At 43.1% G+C, this 22,082-nt stretch overlaps 1 protein-coding gene across 5 annotated transcripts in view; it reads right to left on the bottom strand.

Annotated features, from left to right (window-relative positions):
• The window catches only part of abhd3 (abhydrolase domain containing 3, phospholipase), a 101,536-nt gene that overhangs the window by 55,639 nt on the left and 23,815 nt on the right, over positions 1-22,082 (bottom strand). For 3 of the 5 annotated variants that reach the window (XM_063062599.1, XM_063062592.1, XM_063062626.1), the window contains exons 2-3: positions 4,785-4,948; positions 3,695-3,877 (exon numbers count right to left, since the gene is read on the bottom strand). In XM_063062599.1, coding sequence (XP_062918669.1) covers positions 3,695-3,877; positions 4,785-4,948 — 347 coding nt within the window. Of the gene's footprint in view, positions 1-3,694; positions 3,878-4,784; positions 4,949-9,509; positions 9,820-10,439; positions 10,979-22,082 lie in introns of those variants that run through there. The other 2 variants (XM_063062608.1, XM_063062618.1) reach the window with 2 other exon arrangements.

Here is a 22,082-nt window from a genome sequence, read left to right as displayed (position 1 = left end):
AAGTTTGGAGGATGACTAGTGATGCATCTATTATTTTGAAGACCACTTCCTTAAGCACTTTGGGATTTTCAGTTGATTATCAGTCATTACACTGTCATTATTGCACTAGTTGATAGTTCACTATGCATTATCAACATTTCACATAAGGTCAAAATTAACTGCATTGTGCATGATTTAATTCTACTGGGAAATAGTGAAACCAAGTTATCTCAGAGTTCTCAGAAATGAAGGCTTTAAAACTCATTTACTCTAAAATAAGAATATTAAATCGGTATTTTGCTTTTTGTCAAAGGATCACACAGTGTAAACAAATGCATCAATGTATGCAAAGTGGCATGTTTGTTTAAAACCTTTCAGTAGAAACAACCGCAAATATTGGTTATCTGATGATGAGACTCCAGCTCTTACAGTAACTTATGCAGCAAATGGTACTAATGTGCACACAAACACACACACACATGCGCGTGCAACCATACAGAGAGACACAGATTCATTAAGTAAATCAGTCATATTTTGAGTCAACCTTGCTAATTTACCTCACTATTGCTAAGAGCAGAGCCCTCTTAGGCTGGGAAACTGACCAATCTGAAGGAGAAGGCTCTCCTGATAAGCATTGGAGCAGGTGATTTCCTTCTCTTGGATACACAAAGGCACACAATTCCTCTGATATACTAGTATCCAAGCTCTTTCTGTACATCCTCCCCACACCATCAAGGATATGTTCAAGAGGCAGTGCCTTAAGAAGACAGCATCCATTTTTAAGTACTCTCACCATCTGGACCATGCTCTCTTCTTGTTGCTTCCATCAGGGAGGAGGTACAGGAGCCTGAAGAATAATACTCAATGTTTTAGGAACAACTTCATCCCCTCCACTATCAGCTTTCTGAACAGTCCACGAACCCATGGACACTACTTCAAAACTGCTCCACAACCGCTGGACTACATGTGTAAATGTAGGAAAAATAAATGTGCTAGGTTTTCTAAAATTGACTCCTTCTACCCTAGGCCATGAACTTATCAATCACCCCTTGTATTTCATGATGTATGTTAGTGATCATAAACCTGATTCTGATTCTGATGATTGAAGTTTCCCCACTGCTTAAGAGATTCTTCAGCTCTTGCCATAAAGGGGCCTTGTTTGCAGGCTTGCCTTTCTCATTTGTCCTTTATTATTGTAGGATCACGAAGAAGAAGAAACTCACCACCACCACCACACTTTTGCTGAAAAGGAACTTGAGTATAAGGACATAGAGCCTTCCTCAGCACCAGCTCATATACTCATACTGTGTGGGCAGAATATACTTTTAACAGCAAAGTGCTTTGTAGGCTGTATTCAGGGAAGAGAGAGAGAAGGAACTATTTCATTCGCCCACCAGACTACGACTCCGCAAAGCAGTAGTCATACGGAGGAGCCTGATGAGGAACACAATTGGGATAGTTCTGCCTGTGAGACCAAATGTACAGATCGTAAGGAGCAAGGAGTATGTCCTTCTTACATAACATGCAGGAGGTTGGTCAGGAGGACACTGCTTTAGATGAGAAACACTCTTCTGTGCCAGGCAAAGCAGTGGCAATGGATCAAGTTTGATCCTGTTGAATGGTGGAGTGGTCCCAAGCATTTTTCCTGCTCCTATTTCTAGTGTTAACTTTCTGTGAACCCAAGTCATAGCCCAAGTCATTTTGCCATTTCAGAATCAGAGTCTGACGAAGGATCTCAGCCTGAAACGTTGACTGTACCTCTTCCTAGAGATGCTGCCTAGCCTGCTGCGTTCACCAGCAACTTTGATGTGTGTTGCTTGAATTTCCAGCATTGCAGAATTCCTGTTGTCTGATCTATTAATATTAACCACAGATAGGATATTTATAAATAATATACAGAAAATAAAACTGACTCCTGACCTGTGTTTCTAATGAACAGTGCAGCATTGCTTGAATATTGATAAATCTGATGTGATTCTAATGCAAGTCATGCAATTTTTCTTATGCACCCTTTAGTATAAACCTGTTTCAGTCATTGCATGAAATTCAATTGCTAGATCTAACCTAGTCTGGAGCTTGCTTGGAAGGTAGTGGTTATTTGTGCATGAAATTATGTAGATTTGATTATAATTTATTGGTTTTAATGAACTTAATACATTGAACTATCTCTTGAGCCTAAATGCTGTGTGGCTGATAGAGTAAGTCTGATAGTGTGCACAGTGATCTTCTGTAATTGGAACCAGGACATTTTGCCTCATAGAGAATAGTCAAAGAAATACACTGCTTTTAATTATGCTATACCTAACTCTGGAGGATCCAAGATGGGGGTATATTTAATTTCCCAATACTCCCATCTTACATTGTCCTGGGAAATGGTTGCTTGTACTCCTTCCTGCTTGGAAAAATGATGGCTGATGGGTAATCTGATGGCAGAGGGGAAGAAGCTGTTGCTGAAATATTGAGTGTGTGTCTTCAGGCTCCTGTACCTCCTCTGATGGTAGTATTAAGGGTGGCACAGTAACATAGCGGTTAGTGTAATGCCATTACAGCCCCAGCAAACCAGGTTCAATTCCACTGCTGCCTGCAAAGATTCTGTATGTTCCCCCCGTGACTGTGTGGGTTTCCTCTGGGTGCTCCAGTTTCCTCCCACATTCCAAAGATGTATGGGTTAGAAGGTTCACACATCAAAGTTGCTGGTGAATGCAGCAGGCCAGGCAGCATGTCTAGGAAGAGGTACAGTCGATGTTTCGGGCCGAGACCCTTTGTCAGGACTAACTGAAAGAAGAGCTAGTAAGAGATTTGAAAGTGGGAGGGAGAGGGGGAGATCTGAAATGATAGGAGAAGACAGGAGGGGGAGGGATGGAGTCAAGAGCTGGGCAGTTGATTGGCAAAAGGGATATGAGAGGATCATGGGACAGGAGGCCTAGGGAGAAAGAAAAGGGGGAGGGGGAAGCCTAGAGGATGGGCCAAGGGTATAGTGAGAGGGACAGAGGGAGAAAAAGGAGAGAGAGAAAAGAATGTGTGTCTATAAATAAATAAATAACGGATGGGGTACGAGGGGCAGGTGGGGCATTAGCGGAAGTTTGAGAAGTCAATGTTCATGCCATCAGGTTGAGGCTGCCCAGACGGAATATAAGGTGGCTACCCAGACGTTTATTTATATATATACACACATTCTTTTTCTCTCTCTCCTCTTTCACTTTTATGTGTGTTGCTTGAAATTCCAGCATCTGCAGATTTCCTCGTGTTTGGGTTAGAAGGTTATTTGGTTATTGGGTGTAATTGTGCAACACAGACTTGTTGGGCTAGAAGGGCCTGTTACCCTGCTGTATCTCTAAATAAAAAAATAGAAAAGATACACCCACAACATTTTAGGAACAGCTTCTCTGATGGTAGTGATAAAGTACAGGAACCTGAAGACACACATTCAACATTTTAGGAACAGCTTCTTCCCCTCCACTATCAGACTTCTGAACAGACAACAGACTAACCCATGAATACTACATTTTTACTCTCTTTTTGCACTGATTTAATTTTTGAAAATATATTTCTTATTGGAATTTGAAATATATTTATGTTTTGCACTGTACTTGGGCTGCAAAACAACAAATTTCACGACATATATCAGTGATATTAAACCTGACTCAGATTCTGATTCTGATTGTAAGAGGAATGTGGACGATAAAAAAGAAAAATCCATAAAGATAATGCTTGCCTGTATCCAAGTCTTTCACTCTGTTTAACCATGTGGAGCACGTATGATTCCTTGCTTGATCCCGTAAGTCCGGGTAAGATAAGTATGGTCGGTCTTGTAGCAGGAACAGGATAGAGTGCATTGTCATCATTATTATTCCAGTCCAAGGAAATATGTCCACCATCTACTGTCTTAATCAATTCACTGTAATGCAGAGATTAAAAAAACAAAGTTGAAAATGTAGGACTCCTATAAGCATAAGTTCATACAACAGTTAATATTCAAGATGCAAGAGTCAGCAGATACTGGAACCTGGAGCAACAAGCAAATTGCTGGAGAACTCAGCGAGATGAACAGCATCTATGGGAGGAAAGGAATTATCAATATTTCACTTCAAAACCCTCTATTAGGACCTTTCCTTCGATAGCACAGTCGGTAGAGTGGAGGACTGTAGAGGACATGGAGTCATCCTTAGATTGCTGGTTCGAATCTAGCTCGAAGGATTGGGCTTCTTCTACATTGCACATTTAGATGGAGACGTAATGTAAGGAGTTTTACTCCTCATGTATGTGAAGGACGTAAGAAATAAAGTCAATTCAATTCAATTCAATTCAAATATGGACACTTCCTCCCACAGAATCTGTTTGACTCGCTGAATTCCTTCAGCAGATTGCACCTTGATGCCAAAATATTCAGAATATTCAGTGCTTTGGGTTGGAATTTTCTGGAACTTCAGATCGGAAAAATTACAAATTATATTAATTATTTCTACTTATAATCCATTTAGTATTTTGTTCAGCAGTTCAATCAAAATTTTAAAAACACTGCAGTTATAGAAGTTGAATTATAAAAATAGTGTTCATTGTTTCATCTGTTGAACATGAAAAATGGAGAAGCTTATTATTTGGATAATATGGCTGTATTTAAATATTTTGGTATGAATGGAAATTTCAAAAATATTAGTGGCTGATATATATATATAAATCTGATTAATATACAGCTGAAAGAATTAATTAAAATATTTTTCTGAGAGAATATGGTTATTGTCTGAAGAATCATCAATGCCGAACAATACTAATGGTACAATAAACAATAAAACAGTGAAGCATACTTTCTGTATTCCACCCAAGGTTTAGCAGTGATCAATGGCCTGAGCAGTGTCTGGACTCTTGATTCCCAGCACCAAAAGGTCGGATAATACGTCTCTGTTACCACAGGACAATGTCTCCGTAGAAACTTAGAGAGTGTTGCTGACCCTGTGATAAGCTGTGGCTTCTGCAATAAATCATGCTCACAGTTAGAGTTTGAAAGCAAGTTTTTAATATTACTAGAGTTATATTTTTAAAAAAAGTATAGACAACTTCTTGTAAATGCACTATAAAAAATGAAACTATACATACATACTGTAGATTACATTCCCCGTTTATCAGAAGTGAATTTCCAGACTTTGTTGCTTTTAATTTCTAAGTGTGCCTATGCAATAGTAGCACTTGGCTTAATTATATGGCTTTCAAGTTCTGATGAAAAAGCATCAACCTGAAACTTCAACTCTTTTTCTTTCTCCACATATGGTCCCCAAGCCTTTACAAATGCTGCTGTTCAATCGTCTGAGTCTTAATTCAGAACCTCAACCTTTTAAAAAAAAAATATTGTACCATTTCTACAATTCGGACTGAGAAAATGCTGCATTATTTGGTAGAATATTGAATCACAAAAAGCATTGTAATCACTTTCCCCAGAGAATACAAGGTTGTGCGGTAGCAAAGTAAGAGAATTTGAGCTAAAAGTGAGGTATTTTGTTTAGAGATACAGCATGGGAGCAGGCCCTTCCAGACTCCCATGTGACCAATTGACCTTCTAACCCATACATCTTTGGAATGTGGGAGGAAACTGGAATGCCCAGAGAAAACCTACACGTACAGAATCCTAGCAAGCAGTGGTGGGAATTGAACCCAGGTTGCCGGCACTGTGATGGCATTATGCTAACACCTACGAGGGGTGGTTGATAAGTTCATGGCCTAAGGTAGAAGGAGTCAATTTTAGAAAACCTAACACATTTATTTTTCAACATAGCCCCCTCCGATATGTACACACTTAGTCCAGCAGTCGTGGAGCATACGGATCCCTTCTTTGTAGAAGTCAACATCTTGGACCTTCAGAAGTGGTTGACAGCAAGTGTGATTGATAAATTCATGGCCTAAGGTACAAGGAGATGAGTTATACAGCTCTCATTACATGCACATGCAGTTCAACTCTTTGAGTGATTATGCAGAAAGTTTGAAGTTAATAACATTTCCTTTTACCCTAGACCACGAACTTATCAATGACCCATCGTACGTTACTGTGTCACCCTTAATACTACCACCAGAGGAGGTACAGGAGCCTGAAGACACACATTCAGTATTTCAGGAAATAGTGTTTAGTTTCTAGGGTTAAGTTTCTATTTCTGTGGAATTGATGGCTTTGTGGCCAAGTTTGCAGACGATACAAAGATAGTTGGAGAGGCAGGTAGTTTTGAACAGTAGAGATGCTACAGAAGGACTTAGTCAGATTAGGAGAATGGGCAAAGAAGTGGCAGATGGAATACAATGTCGAGAAGTATATCGTCATGTATGGTAAAAGAAATAAAAATGTAGATTATTTTCTAAATGCAGGGAAAATTCAAAAATCTGAGGCATGAAGGAACTTGGGAGTCCTCGTGCAGGATTCCCTAAAGGTTAATTTGCAGGTTGTGTCTGGAAGGCAAATATAATGCTAGCATTCATTTCGAGAGGTCTAGAATTTAAAAGCAAGGATGTAATATTGAGGCTTTATAAAGTACTCGCGAGGTCTCACTTGGAGTATATTGAGCAGTTTTTGGACCCTTATCTAAGAAGGAAGTCCAGATCTTGGAGAGGATTCAAAGGAGGTTCATGAAAACGCTTCCGGGATTGAAAGGCTTGTCATATGAGGACAGTTTGATGGCCCTGGGCCTCTTCTCACTGGAATTTAGAAGGATAGTGTGGATGTGGAGAGGATGTCTCCTATGTTGGGAGAGTCTAAGACCAGAAAACACAGCCTCAGCAGAGAGGGGCATCCTTTTAGAATGGAGATGAGCAGGAACTTCTTCAGCCAAAGAGTGGTGAATCTGTGGAATTTGTTACTAAATGCAGCTGTGGAGGCCTAGTCATTGGGTATATTTAAGGGAGAGGTTGATAAATTATTGTTTAGTCAGGGCACGAAGGAAAACAGGGAGAAAGCAAGAGGTCAAGGTTGAGAGGGGAAATGGATCAACTATGATCAAATAGCAGGCTGACTCAACAGGCCAAGTTCTGCTCCTATATCTTATGGTCTTATGGATATAGTTGGAAAAGAAACACATTAGACACATTGGTAGAAGAAATTAGAAACACTTTTGATCATCTTAACTCAGCATAATATTGGCTATACCATTTACCAGTATTTAGTTGCTTGGTAACATTGAAGACATAAAAAACCCCAGGCAATTCAAATAAAGCCTGTCCCAACAGGGCAGCTCCCTCTTTCCCCATTAATAATAATAGGATAAAAAAAAATATTTGTTGTGTTTTTATGCTTATTGTGTTTTTTTGTGCTGCATTGAATATGGAGTAGCAATTGTTTTGTTTTCCTTTGCACTTACGTACTGAAGAATGACAATAAAAAACTTTGAATTTTGAATCTAGTGCATAATGAATTGAAACCTACTTCTCTCACATCAATTTTTGTGCCACACTTTCAGATTCTGCAAATTTGCACATAGTTCATATAATAATCCAGAGTTTTAGACCATTGAGCCATTTTCACACTTCAGATAGTACCTCAGCACACATATACTGTAAGGCCTAGACAGGGTGGACATGGAGAGGATGTTTCCTAAGGCGAGGGAGACCAGAACCAGAGGGCACAGCCTCAGAATACAAGGATGTCCCTTTAGAACAGAGATGAGAAGTCCCTTTATCCGGAGGGTGGTGAATCTGTGGAATTCATTGCCACGGATGGCTGTGGAGGGCAAATCACTGGGTATATTTAAAACAGAGGTTGATAGGTTCTTGATTAGTAAGGGCATCAAAGCTTACGGGAAAAAAGACGGGAATGTGGTTGAGAGTTATAGAGTCACGGAGTCATAGGGAACAGCACAGAAACAGGCCCTTCGGCCCATCCTGTCCATGCCAAGCTATTTAAACTGCCTACTTCCATCAACCCGCACCTGGATCATGGCCCTTCATTTCCCTACCATCAACGTACCTATCCAAACTTCTATTAACTGTTGAAATCAAGCTTGCATGCACCACCGGCACTGGTAGCTCATTTCACACTCTCATGAATGTCTGAGTGAAGAAGATTCCCCTCACTTTCCCCTTAAACTTTTCACCTAGCACCCTTAACCCTTGACCTCTAGTTGTAGTCCTACCCAATCTCAGTAGAAAAAACCTGCTTGCATTAACCTATAGATAGATTGCAGTGTCACAGTAGCATTACATAAATAAATATAAAGAGAAGAAGAAAGAATAAAAAATAAGTTACCTCAAACAGTCTAACAGGAGGGGGTCATCACTTCCCCGGCTATAGGTTGACTCATCATAGAGCCTAATTGCCGAGGGTAAGAATGACCTCATATAGTGCTCTTTGGAGCAGCACAGTTATCTTAGTCTATTACTAAATGTGCTCCTCTGTTCAGCCAAGGCGGCATGCAGAGGGTGAGAAACATTGTCCAGAATTGCCAGAATTTTCCATAGGGTCCTTTGTTCTACCACATCCTCCAGTTTGTCCAGTTTGACTTCAATAACAGAGCCAGCCTTTCTAATCAGTTATTGAGTCTGTTGGCATCACCTGTGTTGATGCCATTGCCCCAGCACACCACCACATAAAAGATTGTTCTGGTGACAACAGACTGGTCAAACATGTGAAGGAGAAGCCTGCTTACTGCAAAGGACCTCAGGAAGTAGAGGTGACTCTGGCCCTTCTTGTACACTGTTTCTGTGTTGGTGCTCCACTCAAGTCTGTCACCCAGGTGCACCCCCAGGCTCTTGTAGGTCCTCACCACATCCACATCCTCACCATCAATAATAACAGGGAGCAGTGCAAGCTTAGTCTTCCTAAAGTCCATCACCATCTCTTTCGTCTTACTAATGTTGTGCTGCAAATGATTCAGCTTGCATCATTTGACAAAGTCCTCCACCTGGGCCCTGGTATATATACCCCTCATAATTTTGTATATCTCTATCAAATCTCCTCCCAATCTTCTACATTCCAAGGAATAAAGTCCTAACCTATCCAATCATTCCATTTAACTCAGGTCCTCCAGACCCAGCAACATCCTTGTAAATTTTCTCTGTGCTCTTTCAATCTTACTTACATCTTTCCCATATGTAGGTAACCAAAACTGCACACAAAACTCCAAATTAGGCCTCACCAATGTCTTACACAACTTCAACATACCCCCCATCTCAGCACTTTGATTTATGAAGGCCAATATGCCAGAAGTTTTCTTTATGACACTAACAATAGGGATAAAAGTCAGTCACGATGGAATGGCAGAGCAGACAGGCCTAAATCTGCTCTTATGTCTTATGTTCTTATGGTCTGTTCAGACTGTCTCCACATGTTCATAAAAAATATTACTACCCTTACAAATTTGAAAAATATAATCCATTCAAGATTCTCATCATGTGATTAAATGCTGTGTCATATACTCTAACTCATTATAACCTCACAGGTAATCATTTCACCACCATCCCATTATGGCATCATAGTTATCAACCTTTCAAATAAACTAAAGAATGGCAATACCCACAATTAATTTGGGATAAATTAGATAATAAACATCTCCTTTAACCTTTGATTGAGCCATCAAGGCAAACGTGGAAGGTGAATGAGAGTTCAGTGCCGACTGCCTTCCTTTTGATCACTGCCCGAGAAAGAATCTGTGAGCGGCCTATTGCTGTGGCAGGCAAGCAGGCCTTTCTGACTCATGTGGTGTCCCTCCCTTTCGATGAATGTCGGTGATATCATAGGATGGTATCGTGGTTCTGTGTTTATGGATTGCATTTTTGCATTTATGGACTGTGGAGTTTTTCAGACTTACAGTTTTTATATTCTGTGTTTTATCGCCCATTTCTTTTCCGTCTTGTTGTGTGAGGGGAGGGGGTTTGGGGGTTGATGTTGTGTTCTGTTAGTTTTTTTTGTGCAGGGAGGGGCTTTTTTTGGGGTCAATGTTTCGGTTCCATTTTGTGAGGAGGAGAGGGGTTTGGGGGCTTGATAATCAGGATGCTGTGTTTTTGTGCAGGGGTTGGGTTGGTGTTTCTCTCTGAACGACTTTCATGTTCTTTCTTTATTTTGTGGCTATCTGGAGAAAACAAATTCAAAATTGTATATAGTTATATGGATACATACTTTGATATGTAATAAACCTTTGAACCTTTGGCTCTTAGTCGGTTATTGTTTTGTAACAGAGGTGCTTTTGCAAGTAGCTAATTTGAGGAGCTTGACTGTGTGGTTCATTTAATTACTAAACATGAAAACATTTTAAAGAATATGTTAAAAATTTTAATCTATACTTGTATCAGATCATATGCTAATTAAAATATTCTAACGTTACCATTGAGGCATAGTAATTCACTATTGAATTTATTTCATAAGAATTTATAAATAATTTTTTTTAAAATTTGCATTGTGTAGAATATAAATCACGATCAAGAAATACCTAATTCATAAAGCACCTGAATATTACATAAAACTTTTAAATAATGAGAATAAACCAGCTTACCCTTGATATGAAGTGTAAATAAATACATAAGTAGGCAGCACCACATCCAAAAATAAGGATCCAATTTGCACTGGTATCAGGTAGATTAATATTCAAGTATACCAACAATCCTCTGAACAATTCATTCATGTTACATACCAGGTTAATGATTAATGAATGAGTGTTTAAAATTTTAAAATGAAAGGCTAAGTAGTAGTACCATGCAGCTGTGGCTCAGGAGGCCATAATACAAGGTGCTGATGTCCTTTGGTTTAATTCAAATTATGGCTTAGTTATACTTCCCTTCACCCTATTCATGACATCACATCAGGAAACTTCAATGTGTTTTGCAGGTCAGAGGTCATGAATTGTTGAGTAACGAGTCTCTTTTGAACTGGCTACATTGCCAGTATGGATATGAACCTGAAAATTCAGTTGAGGATAGGAAAAACATTGCGGTAAAATACACTAAATTCTTTCTTTTTTTTGTAATTTATTTTTATGGAATTTGATCATCAAACAAACATTTCCATAAGATGCATTTCAGATACTGTACATATATATCATATAATGATATTTGTCACAGATCTCCACATAATATTTATCTGAGGTATACACTTATAGAAAGGACAGGAAAGAAAGAACAATCAAAAGAAGAAAACTATGTACAGAGTAGGGAGTGATCTTTTTTTTCACAACATATTCATTGACTTGTGAGAATAAAATCAGGCCTATGAGGTGTTATGTAGTTAAAACATTTTTTCCAGTATGAATAAAGTTGTTCCAACTTATAATTAACAGATCCTGTTATCTTCTCCATTTTGTAAATGTCCATTGTAATTTCCATCCATACATTTAAAGTTGGGCTCTCCTGTGATAACCATTTCCTGGGTAAGGGTCTTTTTACCAGCCACCAGCAGTACATTCATTAAATATTTATCTCTTTTCAACCATTCTTGAGGTATATACCCAAAATATATGGTCTTACTCTCTAAGGGTATTTCACATTTAAAGTTAAAATACTCTATATTCAAACCCATATTTAACACCTAATGCTGCATTGACAGTTGGACTATCAAATAATTTTATTGGAGATAGCCCAGGAAGTAACTTAGACAAGACATAAGAATCATAAATTGTCCATGTATAAGACAGCATCTATATGTTTGCTGATAATGCCACTGTGCTGGCAGAATCTCAGCTGGTGAGGAGAAGATATACAGGACTGAGAGAATTTGGCTGGTTGAGTAGTGTGACCACAACAACACTGCCTGGTATAGAGACTCCAATGTGCAGGATCGAATAACCTTGTACTCACTGCCCGGTATAGAGACTCCAATGTGCAGGATCGAACAACCTTGTACTCACTGCCTGGTATAGAGACTCCAATATGTAGGATCGAAAGAGACCGTGGAGGGTTGTAGACTCAGTCATTCCATCAGGGGCACAACCCTCACCACCCTCAAGGAAATCCTCCAAGAGGTGCCTTAAGAGGATGACATCCAGTGAAGCACACACCATTAAGGGCCTTCACAATCAAGAACATGACCTCTTCTCATTACTACCATTGGGGAGGATGTAGAGGAGCCTGAAACCCACAGTCAATATTTTGGGAGTAGTTTCTTCCCCTCTGCCATCAGATTTTTGAACAGTCCATGAATACTACCTCAGTAATCCCCTTCCGCATGATTTATTTATATTTACTTATTTATGTAATTTAGAGTAATTTTTAAATGTTTTCCATTGTACTGCTGCCACAAAACAACAAATTACACAACACTGTCAGTGATAATAAACCTGATTCTGGTTCGGTCAGAGATACAGTGGTTAATAGGTTATTGGTCACATGAGTGTAATTAGGCAGCACAAGCTCATTGAACTGGAAGGGCCTGTTCTGTGCTGTATGTCTACATAAAAATAAATACACAAATAAATGTAAGGGGGTTTCGTCTTTTATGTTACTGCAGAGGCTAATTAAAATGGCTTCTTTGTTATGTTATAATCGGGAATGCTTCTTTGTTATGTTAAACATTGAGAAAGCTTTGCGCTAGCAGCTTGTTGTGGGTTAAGGGGTGATAAGAGGATGTTATGAACCAATTGGGATAGTTGTTATGACTTTGGTGTATCTGGAAGATTTGTATGCACAGGGTTTTGAGGTGGAAGGCGGGAGAGAGAGACAGATAATGGACCAGGTGCTGTGATGTCCGCTAACAGGGTTGGACCCCGAAGAGGGCGTTCGGCGAGGAGACGGATGCGGACTCGTGTGGAGCATCTGGTCAACCACCGTTGTTGGTCCCAGGTGGCCAGTCGAGGTGGTCCGAGGGGTCACAAGGTGAAGAAGAAGGTTCTTGAGCTCCAACTGTTTTGTGCACAAAGAGATTGAACTTTGATAAGTGTGGCGCCTTTTATTTTCCTTTTATATTTTATTCTCTATTAATTAATTAGTTCCAGTAATATCTATCAACTGTAAATCATTTAATTGTATCTGGTGTATTGTCTGTTATTTGGGCGGGGTGGGCTACATCACACAGCATCTACACAAACTAATTACCCAGTTTGGCGGGGCTGAGGCTGTTTCCTTAGACAACAGAGAGCTGAGCGACCCTGAGGGTGGACGGGGGGCTACATTGTGGGGGCTCGTCTGGGATTGGGTCTACTGGTATGCTGTGTGGGTGCCCTGTTTAAATCTGTAATGTGTGTCTCTGTGGGTTATTTGCTGGTGATTGCTGTATGCGTTGTGGGTGTGGTCTTTGTTCGAAGAAAGAAAGAGAAATTTTCAACGGTTCTTGTTTCAGTCGAAGCAAGCAGCTGAGAAGGAGTGAAAAAATCGGGTAGGAAAAGTCTTTTTTTTTAAATACTGCTCGGGGAGAAGGGTCTGCACTGCGCAGGTGCGTGACGTAGCGCGCCAAGGTTTAAAAAGAGAAATTTTCAACGGTTCTTGTTTCAGTCGAAGCAAGCAGCTGAGAAGGAGTGAAGAAATCGGGTAGAAAAAGTCGTTTTTTTTAAACACTGCTCAGGGAGAAGGGTCTGCACTGCGCAGGCGCGTGACGTAGCGCGCCAAGATTTAAAAAGCAGACCACCATATACAGCGGCCATCGTTGTAGCGGCCATCGTCGGAGTGGACTGAGTCAGAGTGGGGTGGCTTTGGCTCAAACAGGCTTCAGCGAGAGCAGGCAGAGGCCAGGGTAGGTTCTGGTAAGTTTTTTGTTCAGATTCTTTAGAGTAGAGAGAATGCCAGGCAGGATGTTGGAATGCTCCTCTTGCAGGATGTGGGAAGTCAGGGAGCCCTCCGGTGTCCCTGACAATGACACCTGCAAGAAGTGCATCCAGCTGCAGCTCCTGACAAACCGCGTTAGGGAACTGGAGCAGGAGCTGGATGACCTGCGGATCATTCGGAAGAATGAGGAGATTATAGATCGTAGTTACAGGGAGGTAGTTACGCCAAAGGAGCAGAGGACAGGAAATTGGGTCACTATCAGGCGAGGGAAGAGGAAAGGGCAGGCAGAGCAGGGTTCCCCTGTGGCCATTCATCTCAACAACAAGTATACCATATTGGATACTGTTGGGGGGATGACTTACCTGGGACTAGCTGCAGTAGCCGGATCTCTGGCACTGAGTCTGGCTCTGCAGTGCAGAAGGGAGGGGGGAAAAGAGGAGAGCAGTAGTGATAGGGGACTCGATAGTTAGAGGTGCAGATAGAAGGTTCTGTGGTCGTGACAGAGAATCCAGGATGGTTTGTTGCCTCCCAGGTGCCAGGGTCAAGGATGTCTCTGATCGATTGCATGACATTCTGAAGTGGGAGGGTGACCAGCCAGATGTCGTGGTGCACATCGGTACCAATGACATAGCAAGGAAGAGTGAAGAGGTCCTGGACAGTGAGTATAGAGAGCTTGGTAGGAAGTTGAAAAGCAGGACCTCAAAGGTGGTAATCTCAGGATTGCTACCTGTGCTAAGTGCCAGTGAGGGTAAGAATAGGATGCTCTGGAGGAGGAATAAGTGGCTGAGGAACTGGTGTAGGGGGCAGGGTTTCAGATTTCAGGATCATTGGGACCTCTTCTGGGGCAGGTGGGACCTGTACAAGAGAGACGGGTTACACTTGAACCACAGGGGGACCAATATCCTTTCAAGGAGGTTTGTTAGTGCTATTGGGGAGGCTTTAAACTAGATTTGCAGGGGGATGGGAACCAGAGTGCCAGAGCTGACAGTGTGGCTGGGGTGAAAATAAATGATGTTGAAAGTTTAAGCAAATCCGCTGATAGAAAGGTTGTGAGTGGTGGTAAAAATATTCTGAGGTGTATATATTTCAATGCTAGGAGTATTGCGGGGAAGGTGGATGAGTTGAGGGGATGGATTGACACGTGGAATTATGATGTTGTAGCAATTAGTGAAACTTGGCTGCAGGAGGGGCAGGACTGGCAGCTTAATATTCCAGGGTTCCGATGCTTCAGATGTGATTGAGACAGAGGAATGAAAGGTGGGGGAGTAGCATTGCTTGTTAGGGAAAATATTACAGCAGTGCTCAGGCAGGACAGATTAGAGGGCTTGTCTACTGAGTCCTTATGGGTGGAGCTGAGAAACAGGAAAGGTATGGCCACATTAGTGGGATTGTATTACAGACCACCCAATAGTCAACGAGACTTGGAAGAGCAAATCTGCAGAGAGATAGCAGACAACTGTAGGAAACATAAAGTTGTGGTGGTAGGGGATTTTAATTTTCCATACATTGATTGGGACTCCCATACTGTTAGGGGTCTAGATGGTTTAGAGTTTGTAAAATGTGTTTAGGAAAGTTTTCTAAACCAATATATAGAGGGACCAACTAGAGGGGATGCAATATTGGATCTCCTGTTAGGTAACGAATTAGGGCAAGTGACGGAAGTCTGTGTAGGGGAGCACTTTGGTTCCAGTGATCATAACACCATTAGTTTCAATTTGATCATGGACAAGGATAGATCTGGTCCTGGGGTTGAGGTTCTGAACTGGAAGAAGGCCAAATTTGAAGAAATGAGAAAGGATCTAAAAAGTGTGGATTGGGACAGGTTGTTCTCTGGCAAAGATGTGAATGGTAGGTGGGAAGCCTTCAAAGGGGAAATTTTGAGAGTGCAGAGTTTGTATGTTCCTGTCAGGATTTAAGGCAAATTGAATAGGAATAAGGAACCTTGGTTCTCAAGGGATATTGCAACTCTGATAAAGAAGAAGAGGGAGTTGTATGAAATGTATAGGAAACAGGGGGTAAATCAGGTGCTTGAGGAGTATAAGAAGTGCAAGAAAATACTTAAGAAAGAAATCAGGAGGGCTAAAAGAAGACATGAGGTTGCCTTGGCAGTCAAAAGTGAAGGATAATCCAAAGAGCTTTTACAAGTATATTAAGAGCAAAAGGATTGTAAGGGATAAAATTGGTCCTCTTGAAGATCAGAGTGGTCGGCTTTGTGCGGAACCAAAGGAAATGAGGGAGATCTTAAATGGGTTTTTTGCGTCTGTATTTGCTGAGAAAGCTGGCATGAAATCTATGGAATTGAGGAAATCAAGTAGTGAGACCATGGAAACTGTACAGATTAAAAAGGAGGAGGTGCTTGCTGTCTTGAGGAAAACTAAAGTGGATAAATCTCCGGGACCTGACAGAGTGTTCCCTCGGACCTTGAAGGAGACTAGTGTTGAAATTGCGGGGGCCCTGGCAGAAATATTTAAAATGTCGCTGTCTACGGGTGATGTGCCGGAGGATTGGAGAGTGGCTCATGTTGTTCCATTGTTTAAAAAAGGATTGAAAAGTAATCCGGAAAATTATAGGCCAGTGAGTTTAACGTCAGTAGTAGGTAAGTTATTGGAGGGAGTACAAAGAGACAGAATCTACAAGCATTTGGATAGACAGGGGCTTATTAGGGAGAGTCAACATGGCTTTGTGCGTGGTAGGTCATGTTTGACCAATCTATTGGAGTTTTTCGAGAAGGTTACCAGGAAAGTGGATGAAGGGAAGGCAGTGGATATTGTCTACATGGACTTCAGTAAGGCCTTTGACAAGGTCCCGCATGGGAGGTTAGTTAGGAAAATTCAGTCGCTAGGTATACATGGAGAGGTGGTAAATTGGATTAGACATTGGCTCGATGGAAGAAGCCAGACAGTGGTGGTAGAGAATTGCTTCTCTGAGTGGAGGCCTGTGACTAGTGGTGTGCCACAGGGATCAGTGCTGGGTCCATTGTTATTTGTCATCTATATCAATAATCTGGATGATAATGTGGTAAATTGGATCAGCAAGTTTGCTGATGATACAAAGATTGGAGGTGTAGTAGACAGTGAGGAAGGTTTTCAGAGCCTGCAGAGGGACTTGGACCATCTGGAAAAATGGGCTGAAAAATGGCAGATGGAGTTTAATACTGACAAGTGAGAGGTATTGCACGTTGGAAGGACAAACCAAGGTAGAACATACAGGGTTAATGGTAAGGCACTGAGGAGTGCAGTGGAACAGAGGGATCTGGGAATACAGATACAAAATTCCCCAAAAGTGTCGTCACAGGTAGATAGGGTTGTAAAGAGAGCATTTGGTACATTGGCCTTTATTAATCTAAGTATTGAGTATAAGAGCTGGAATGTTATGATGAGGTTGTATAAGGCATTGGTGGGGCCGAATCTGGAGTATTGTGTTCAGTTTTGGTCACCAAATTACAGGAAGGATATAAATAAGGTTGAAAGAGTGCAGAGAAGGTTACAAGGATGTTGCCGGGACTTGAGAAACTCAGTTACAGAGAAAGGTTGAATAGGTTAGGACTTTATTCCCTGGAGCGTAGAAGAATGAGGGGAGATTTGATAAAGAGGTATATAAAATTATGATGGGTATAGATAGAGTGAATGCAAGCAGGCTTTTTCCACTGAGGCAAGGGGAGAAAAAAACAAGAGGACATGGGTTAAGGGTGAGGGGGGAAAAGTTTAAAGGGAACATTGGAAGGGGCTTCTTCACACAGAGTGGTGGGAGTATGGAATGAGCTGCCAGACGAGGTGGTAAATGCGGGTTCTTTTTTAACATTTAAGAATAAATTGGACAGATACGTGGATGGGAGGTGTATGGAGGGATATGGTCCGTGTGCAGGTCAGTGGGACTAGGCAGAAAATGGTTCGGCACAGCCAAGAAGGGCCAAAAGGCCTGTTTCTGTGCTGTAGTTTCCATGGTTCTATGGTTCTATGGTTTAGGCTGGCATTGACGAGTTGGAGGTGGCACTCGGGGCTGTCCATACGGTTGGGAGAGAGAGGAAAGAGTGGTCTGATTTGGAGGTAGGGTCTGCGAATAAATGTTCTAGCTCTGGCAGGCTCCGCCTGGCGCTTGGGATAGTATCCATCCCAAGAAGGGCGGAGGCGTGTGAGATGTGGGCGGAGCGGATCTCTCAGTTGTTAGATGAGTGGCAGTGCTCAGTTGAGGGAGAGCGACAGGGATTGGTTGAAAGTTTAAGTAGGCGGGCTGGTGATGGTGTTAGAGCTGTCAGGTTCACTTACACCCCCATAGTGACAGCTGTCAGTTATTTAAAACGGGGGAAATTTTCAGTGTGTCTTCTCTGGCTAGGAGGGCGGCTAAATTGCTTGCAGTGCCGGGGGATCATTTCGGGGGATCATTTCAGGGGATCAGCCCCTCCTTCAGTTGTTCAGCTGATCAGAGAGGTGTCGGGAAACATAGCGGAGGCCCAGTAGGGGAACAGCTTGGGGTCTCTGGGGAAGCACGTTCCCAGCAATGTACCAATGAACTTCCGAAAGGAAAAGATCCTATTCCTGAAGGCTTAGAGGGACCACGCCCCAGGGTGTTGTTATGGATAGAGGGAAGCGATGCTAAAGTCATACTCGACCCCGGGGCGCAGGTCAAGTTGTTGTACGGTTCGTTTTACAACCGGTGTCTGAAGCATTTACCCTTGACAACCGCAAGGGCACCGGAGATTTTGGGTACCGGTGCCAGTAGTTATCCAGAAGACGATGATTGGTTAATGACCCTAGAGTTCATGGGGGCATTGTCTGGGCACCCAGCGTGTCGAGTTGCTTCTGAGGACGTGTGTTGCAGCCTTGAGCCGGTACCGAATTTAAACGAGACCCGGCGGTGGTACGGCCTGGGGAAAGTAGCTGAGGGTGAGACCCTCTTAGTAGATGCTCTGAACTACCACGAGGGAGGGGAGTTGACCGCTGAAGACAACTCAGTGAGAGAGAGGTGCAATTGGAACCTAGCGGCGTGGAAGATGGAGGCGGCGTGTGTATGGATTGTGCGACGTGGCTTAATGTGCTGGATCTGAGGAGTGGATGTTGCCAGATCCTGAGGAGTGCGGCTGTAGTTCCCTAAGATTCTTCCGATCCGAAAAGATGCCCAAGGGCATGTCCAGAGCCCCTGCATCCTTCCTGCGGGGCATGAGGAAGACCATGGGGGAAGTGAAGTTGTGTGGAGTTTTGGCGTATGTGGATGACCGCTGTTACGTACCCTGTAACTGGGTTGCCAAACCAGCAGAAATGGATCACTCAGTTGGAGTCTGGATTACTAGAACTAAGAAAGTTTTATTAAAGAAACGAGCAACACAGTAATCGAAAGGATAATAAATGCAACAGTTCAGTAATGATAAACACACATGTACACCGAATTAAGATAACAGGATCAATCAAACTCTATCGTTGTCTGGGGTAAATGACCAATTTCAAAGTGACGCAAAGTTCAGTCCAATTTAGTTCAGTTCGCAGTAATCGTTGCCGTGGCGATGGACAATGTGGGGGAAGGAGAGAGAACAAGAACGAATGATCATTCGAAATGGCTTCCACTCACAGACCTGTGATATTGCTCACAAGCAGCTTTCAGGCGAGTCCTTTGAAATGTCACCTGAGGTCACCGACTGTGACCCCTCCTCCAGATGCGGTCGATCCTCTGCAGTGAACCTGGCACCCAAGCAAGGGTGGACACACACCGGGTTCCCGCTGATCGTACCTTTCCACCCTGTGCGTCTAAGGCTTGGTTCCGCAACCAGCCTTCCAAACGACTCCCGCCGACTTGCGGGCGGGGGGGGGCACCGCTTCCAGGGTCTCGTTACCTCGTGGTGTCGTGTGTGTCCTGCCTTAGCGAACCTGTCCCTTTTTATCCCCCTGCTGGGGTATCACATGTTCATCACTTCAAGCAGTTCAGGGTTCAAAGGGGGAGCCGCTCCAGACAGCTCTCTCTCCCGTCCCTTCATTACACATCTCCAAATGCTGCTCCATTGTCTTCCTTATCTCTCTCTCTCTCCCGAAGACAGGTGGCAGACCAACTGCTGATCACACAGGCCAGCTAACATCTTATCTATGTGTATTCTTGTCACACTTCCCCCCTTTAAGGATTTTTACCGGGGTAAAAATTACAAACATGAATACATTATTTGATACACGCACAAATATACATCTTTATCAGCTATTTGGTTGACACAGCGAGTTTGAAGTTGTCAACACCTTGACAGACAGTCAGCAATCACATTTTCCGTCCCTTTTATATGTGTTATTAATAATCCCTTAGACCAGGCTCCAACTTAGCAAACTTCATAGTGGCCAAAAACACTGATGAATTGCGATCAATGTAACCTCTCTTTTGGTTTTGTCCCGGACCACAATAACAAGGGTCGTCCCATTCCGACTTAGTTTTCTCTCGCAAGGGCTTAGTAGGAGGGGGAGGGGTAGTGACCACAGAGTTATTGCAAAACTTCCTACAGTACCCCACCTTCTCCAAGAGCCTTCTGAGGCCCTCTTGTCTGTCGGGGTTGGGAGGTCAGCGATAGCCTGCACTGTAACTTGCATCACTGCCAGCTGCCCCTGTGTCACCACAATTCCCAGGTAAGTGACCTTCGTGTGGCCGAACTCATTTTTTTCAAGGTTCACTATCAAGCTGGCTTCAGACAGCTGTATTAAATTGCCAATACACACCTCTGTGTTCGTCAGCCATTTAGTCACGGAATTACTCATTCTATATAGATGTTGCTTACTAGGCTAACCTATTGTAACAGACACCACCCAACGTCCCAGTTCTTTGCATCACCTCGGGACAATCAAACACACAGGTGCGAGTCGTTTAATTACTTCTCCTAAAGAGTCGCTTTGTTCGGGGATTAAGGGAGAGACCTTATCAGCAGACCTGGCCAAAACAATACCCTTCTCCCATCTGGTCGATACCATACTCATCTTTTCAAAATAGTTTTTTTCTCTTATCGGGGGGCCTCTAGCTTCATTGATTTCCACGATAACACCGACTAGGTTTGTTAGCATATCAAAAGCCTGTGACCGTCTCAGTTCGCGTCGGCCATAATCAATAACATCCTTCCCCCTGGGCAGCCGGTAAACCTCTTTCATGGTTCCACCAACTGTTCCCTCCAGTACCTCAAAATGTCCACCGGGGGGCGGGGGGTACCTCGTGGGCCAGGTTAAAAACCTCATCCCCATAACTTTTTGCACCACCCCCCACTCCTCATCTGCGGGCACAGTACTTGGTCTCCCTTGCTTCCTTAGCACTTCCTCCCCCACACAATAGCCTACTAGTTCCCTTGTCAAGTCTGTGTCAGAGAGAGCTGTCTCTGCCGAAACCATCAGCCCCTCGTCTCGCTCCCGTGTCTGCACAAATTCTTTCCTGGCTACTGCTACGTCTGTCCCAGCTCCCTCACTACCTCTTGCCTCACTACACCCCTTCTTTTCACTTTCTACCCCCTTCCCGTAAAAGACTGGCAGAAACGTCTCAGCTAAATTCACTACCGCGGTCCCGTGATGAACCTGTGAGTCCATGGGCAGGGCCTCAATGCTGGCAGGCTGACCTGTCAATCTCACGACTGGGAACACGATTCCCCCGGCGATGTCATTACCGAGCAAGACTTCCACGCCTTTCATTGGTAATTCGGACCTCACCCCGATCGTGACTAGTCCAGAGACCAGGTTGCTTTGTAAGTGTATCTGGTGCAAAGGGACTGACTCTGTCCCTTCCCCAACACCTTTGACCTTTACCTCCCCAGTCTGGGTCTCTGAGCTAAACTCTAATACACTCTTCAGTATTAGTGATTGACACGCTCCCGTGTCTCTCCAGATCCGCACTGGAACTGGTTTTAACCCCTCCTTCACTGACACCAATCCGGCCGAGATAAACTTCTCACGCCCTTCCTGAAGTTTGGCAGACCTGTCCTTCCCTAGCGGTTCGTGTACCAGCTCGATACAGCCAGTCAAAATTGCCGTTTTCCCTTTTCCCGTCTCCTTCTTTGGGGCAAAGCACCTGGACGCAAAGTGTCTGAATTTCCCGCAATTATAGCAGACGATCCCAGGAGACTTCCTACCAGACTGCTCCCGGTCTACCTTATCCTTCTCACTAGTCCCCGGCTTACTTTCTGTCTTTTCCGGCGGACTCTCCCCGCCGTCCTGACTACCCTTCTGGTAGCCTTTACTTGGGGCAAACTTCATTTTATGCGTCAACGCATACTCATCCGCTAACTTAGCAGTTGCAGCTAACGTGGCTGCCTCTTTCTCATTTAGGTAGGGTCTCATACCCTCAGGGACACAACCTTTAAACTGCTCAATCAGGATCAGCTGTAGCAGTCTGTCATAATCCCCCTCTACCCCCTTCGAGGCGCACCAACGCTCACAATATGTCTGCATCTCACGGGCAAACTCTAAGTACCTGCGGTCCCACTGCTTCCTCGCATTCCGGAACCT

The sequence above is a fragment of the Mobula hypostoma genome, chromosome 1, assembly GCF_963921235.1.
Source record: "Mobula hypostoma chromosome 1, sMobHyp1.1, whole genome shotgun sequence".
NCBI lineage: Eukaryota > Metazoa > Chordata > Chondrichthyes > Myliobatiformes > Myliobatidae > Mobula > Mobula hypostoma.
This window is presented reverse-complemented; position numbering and strand designations above follow the sequence as displayed.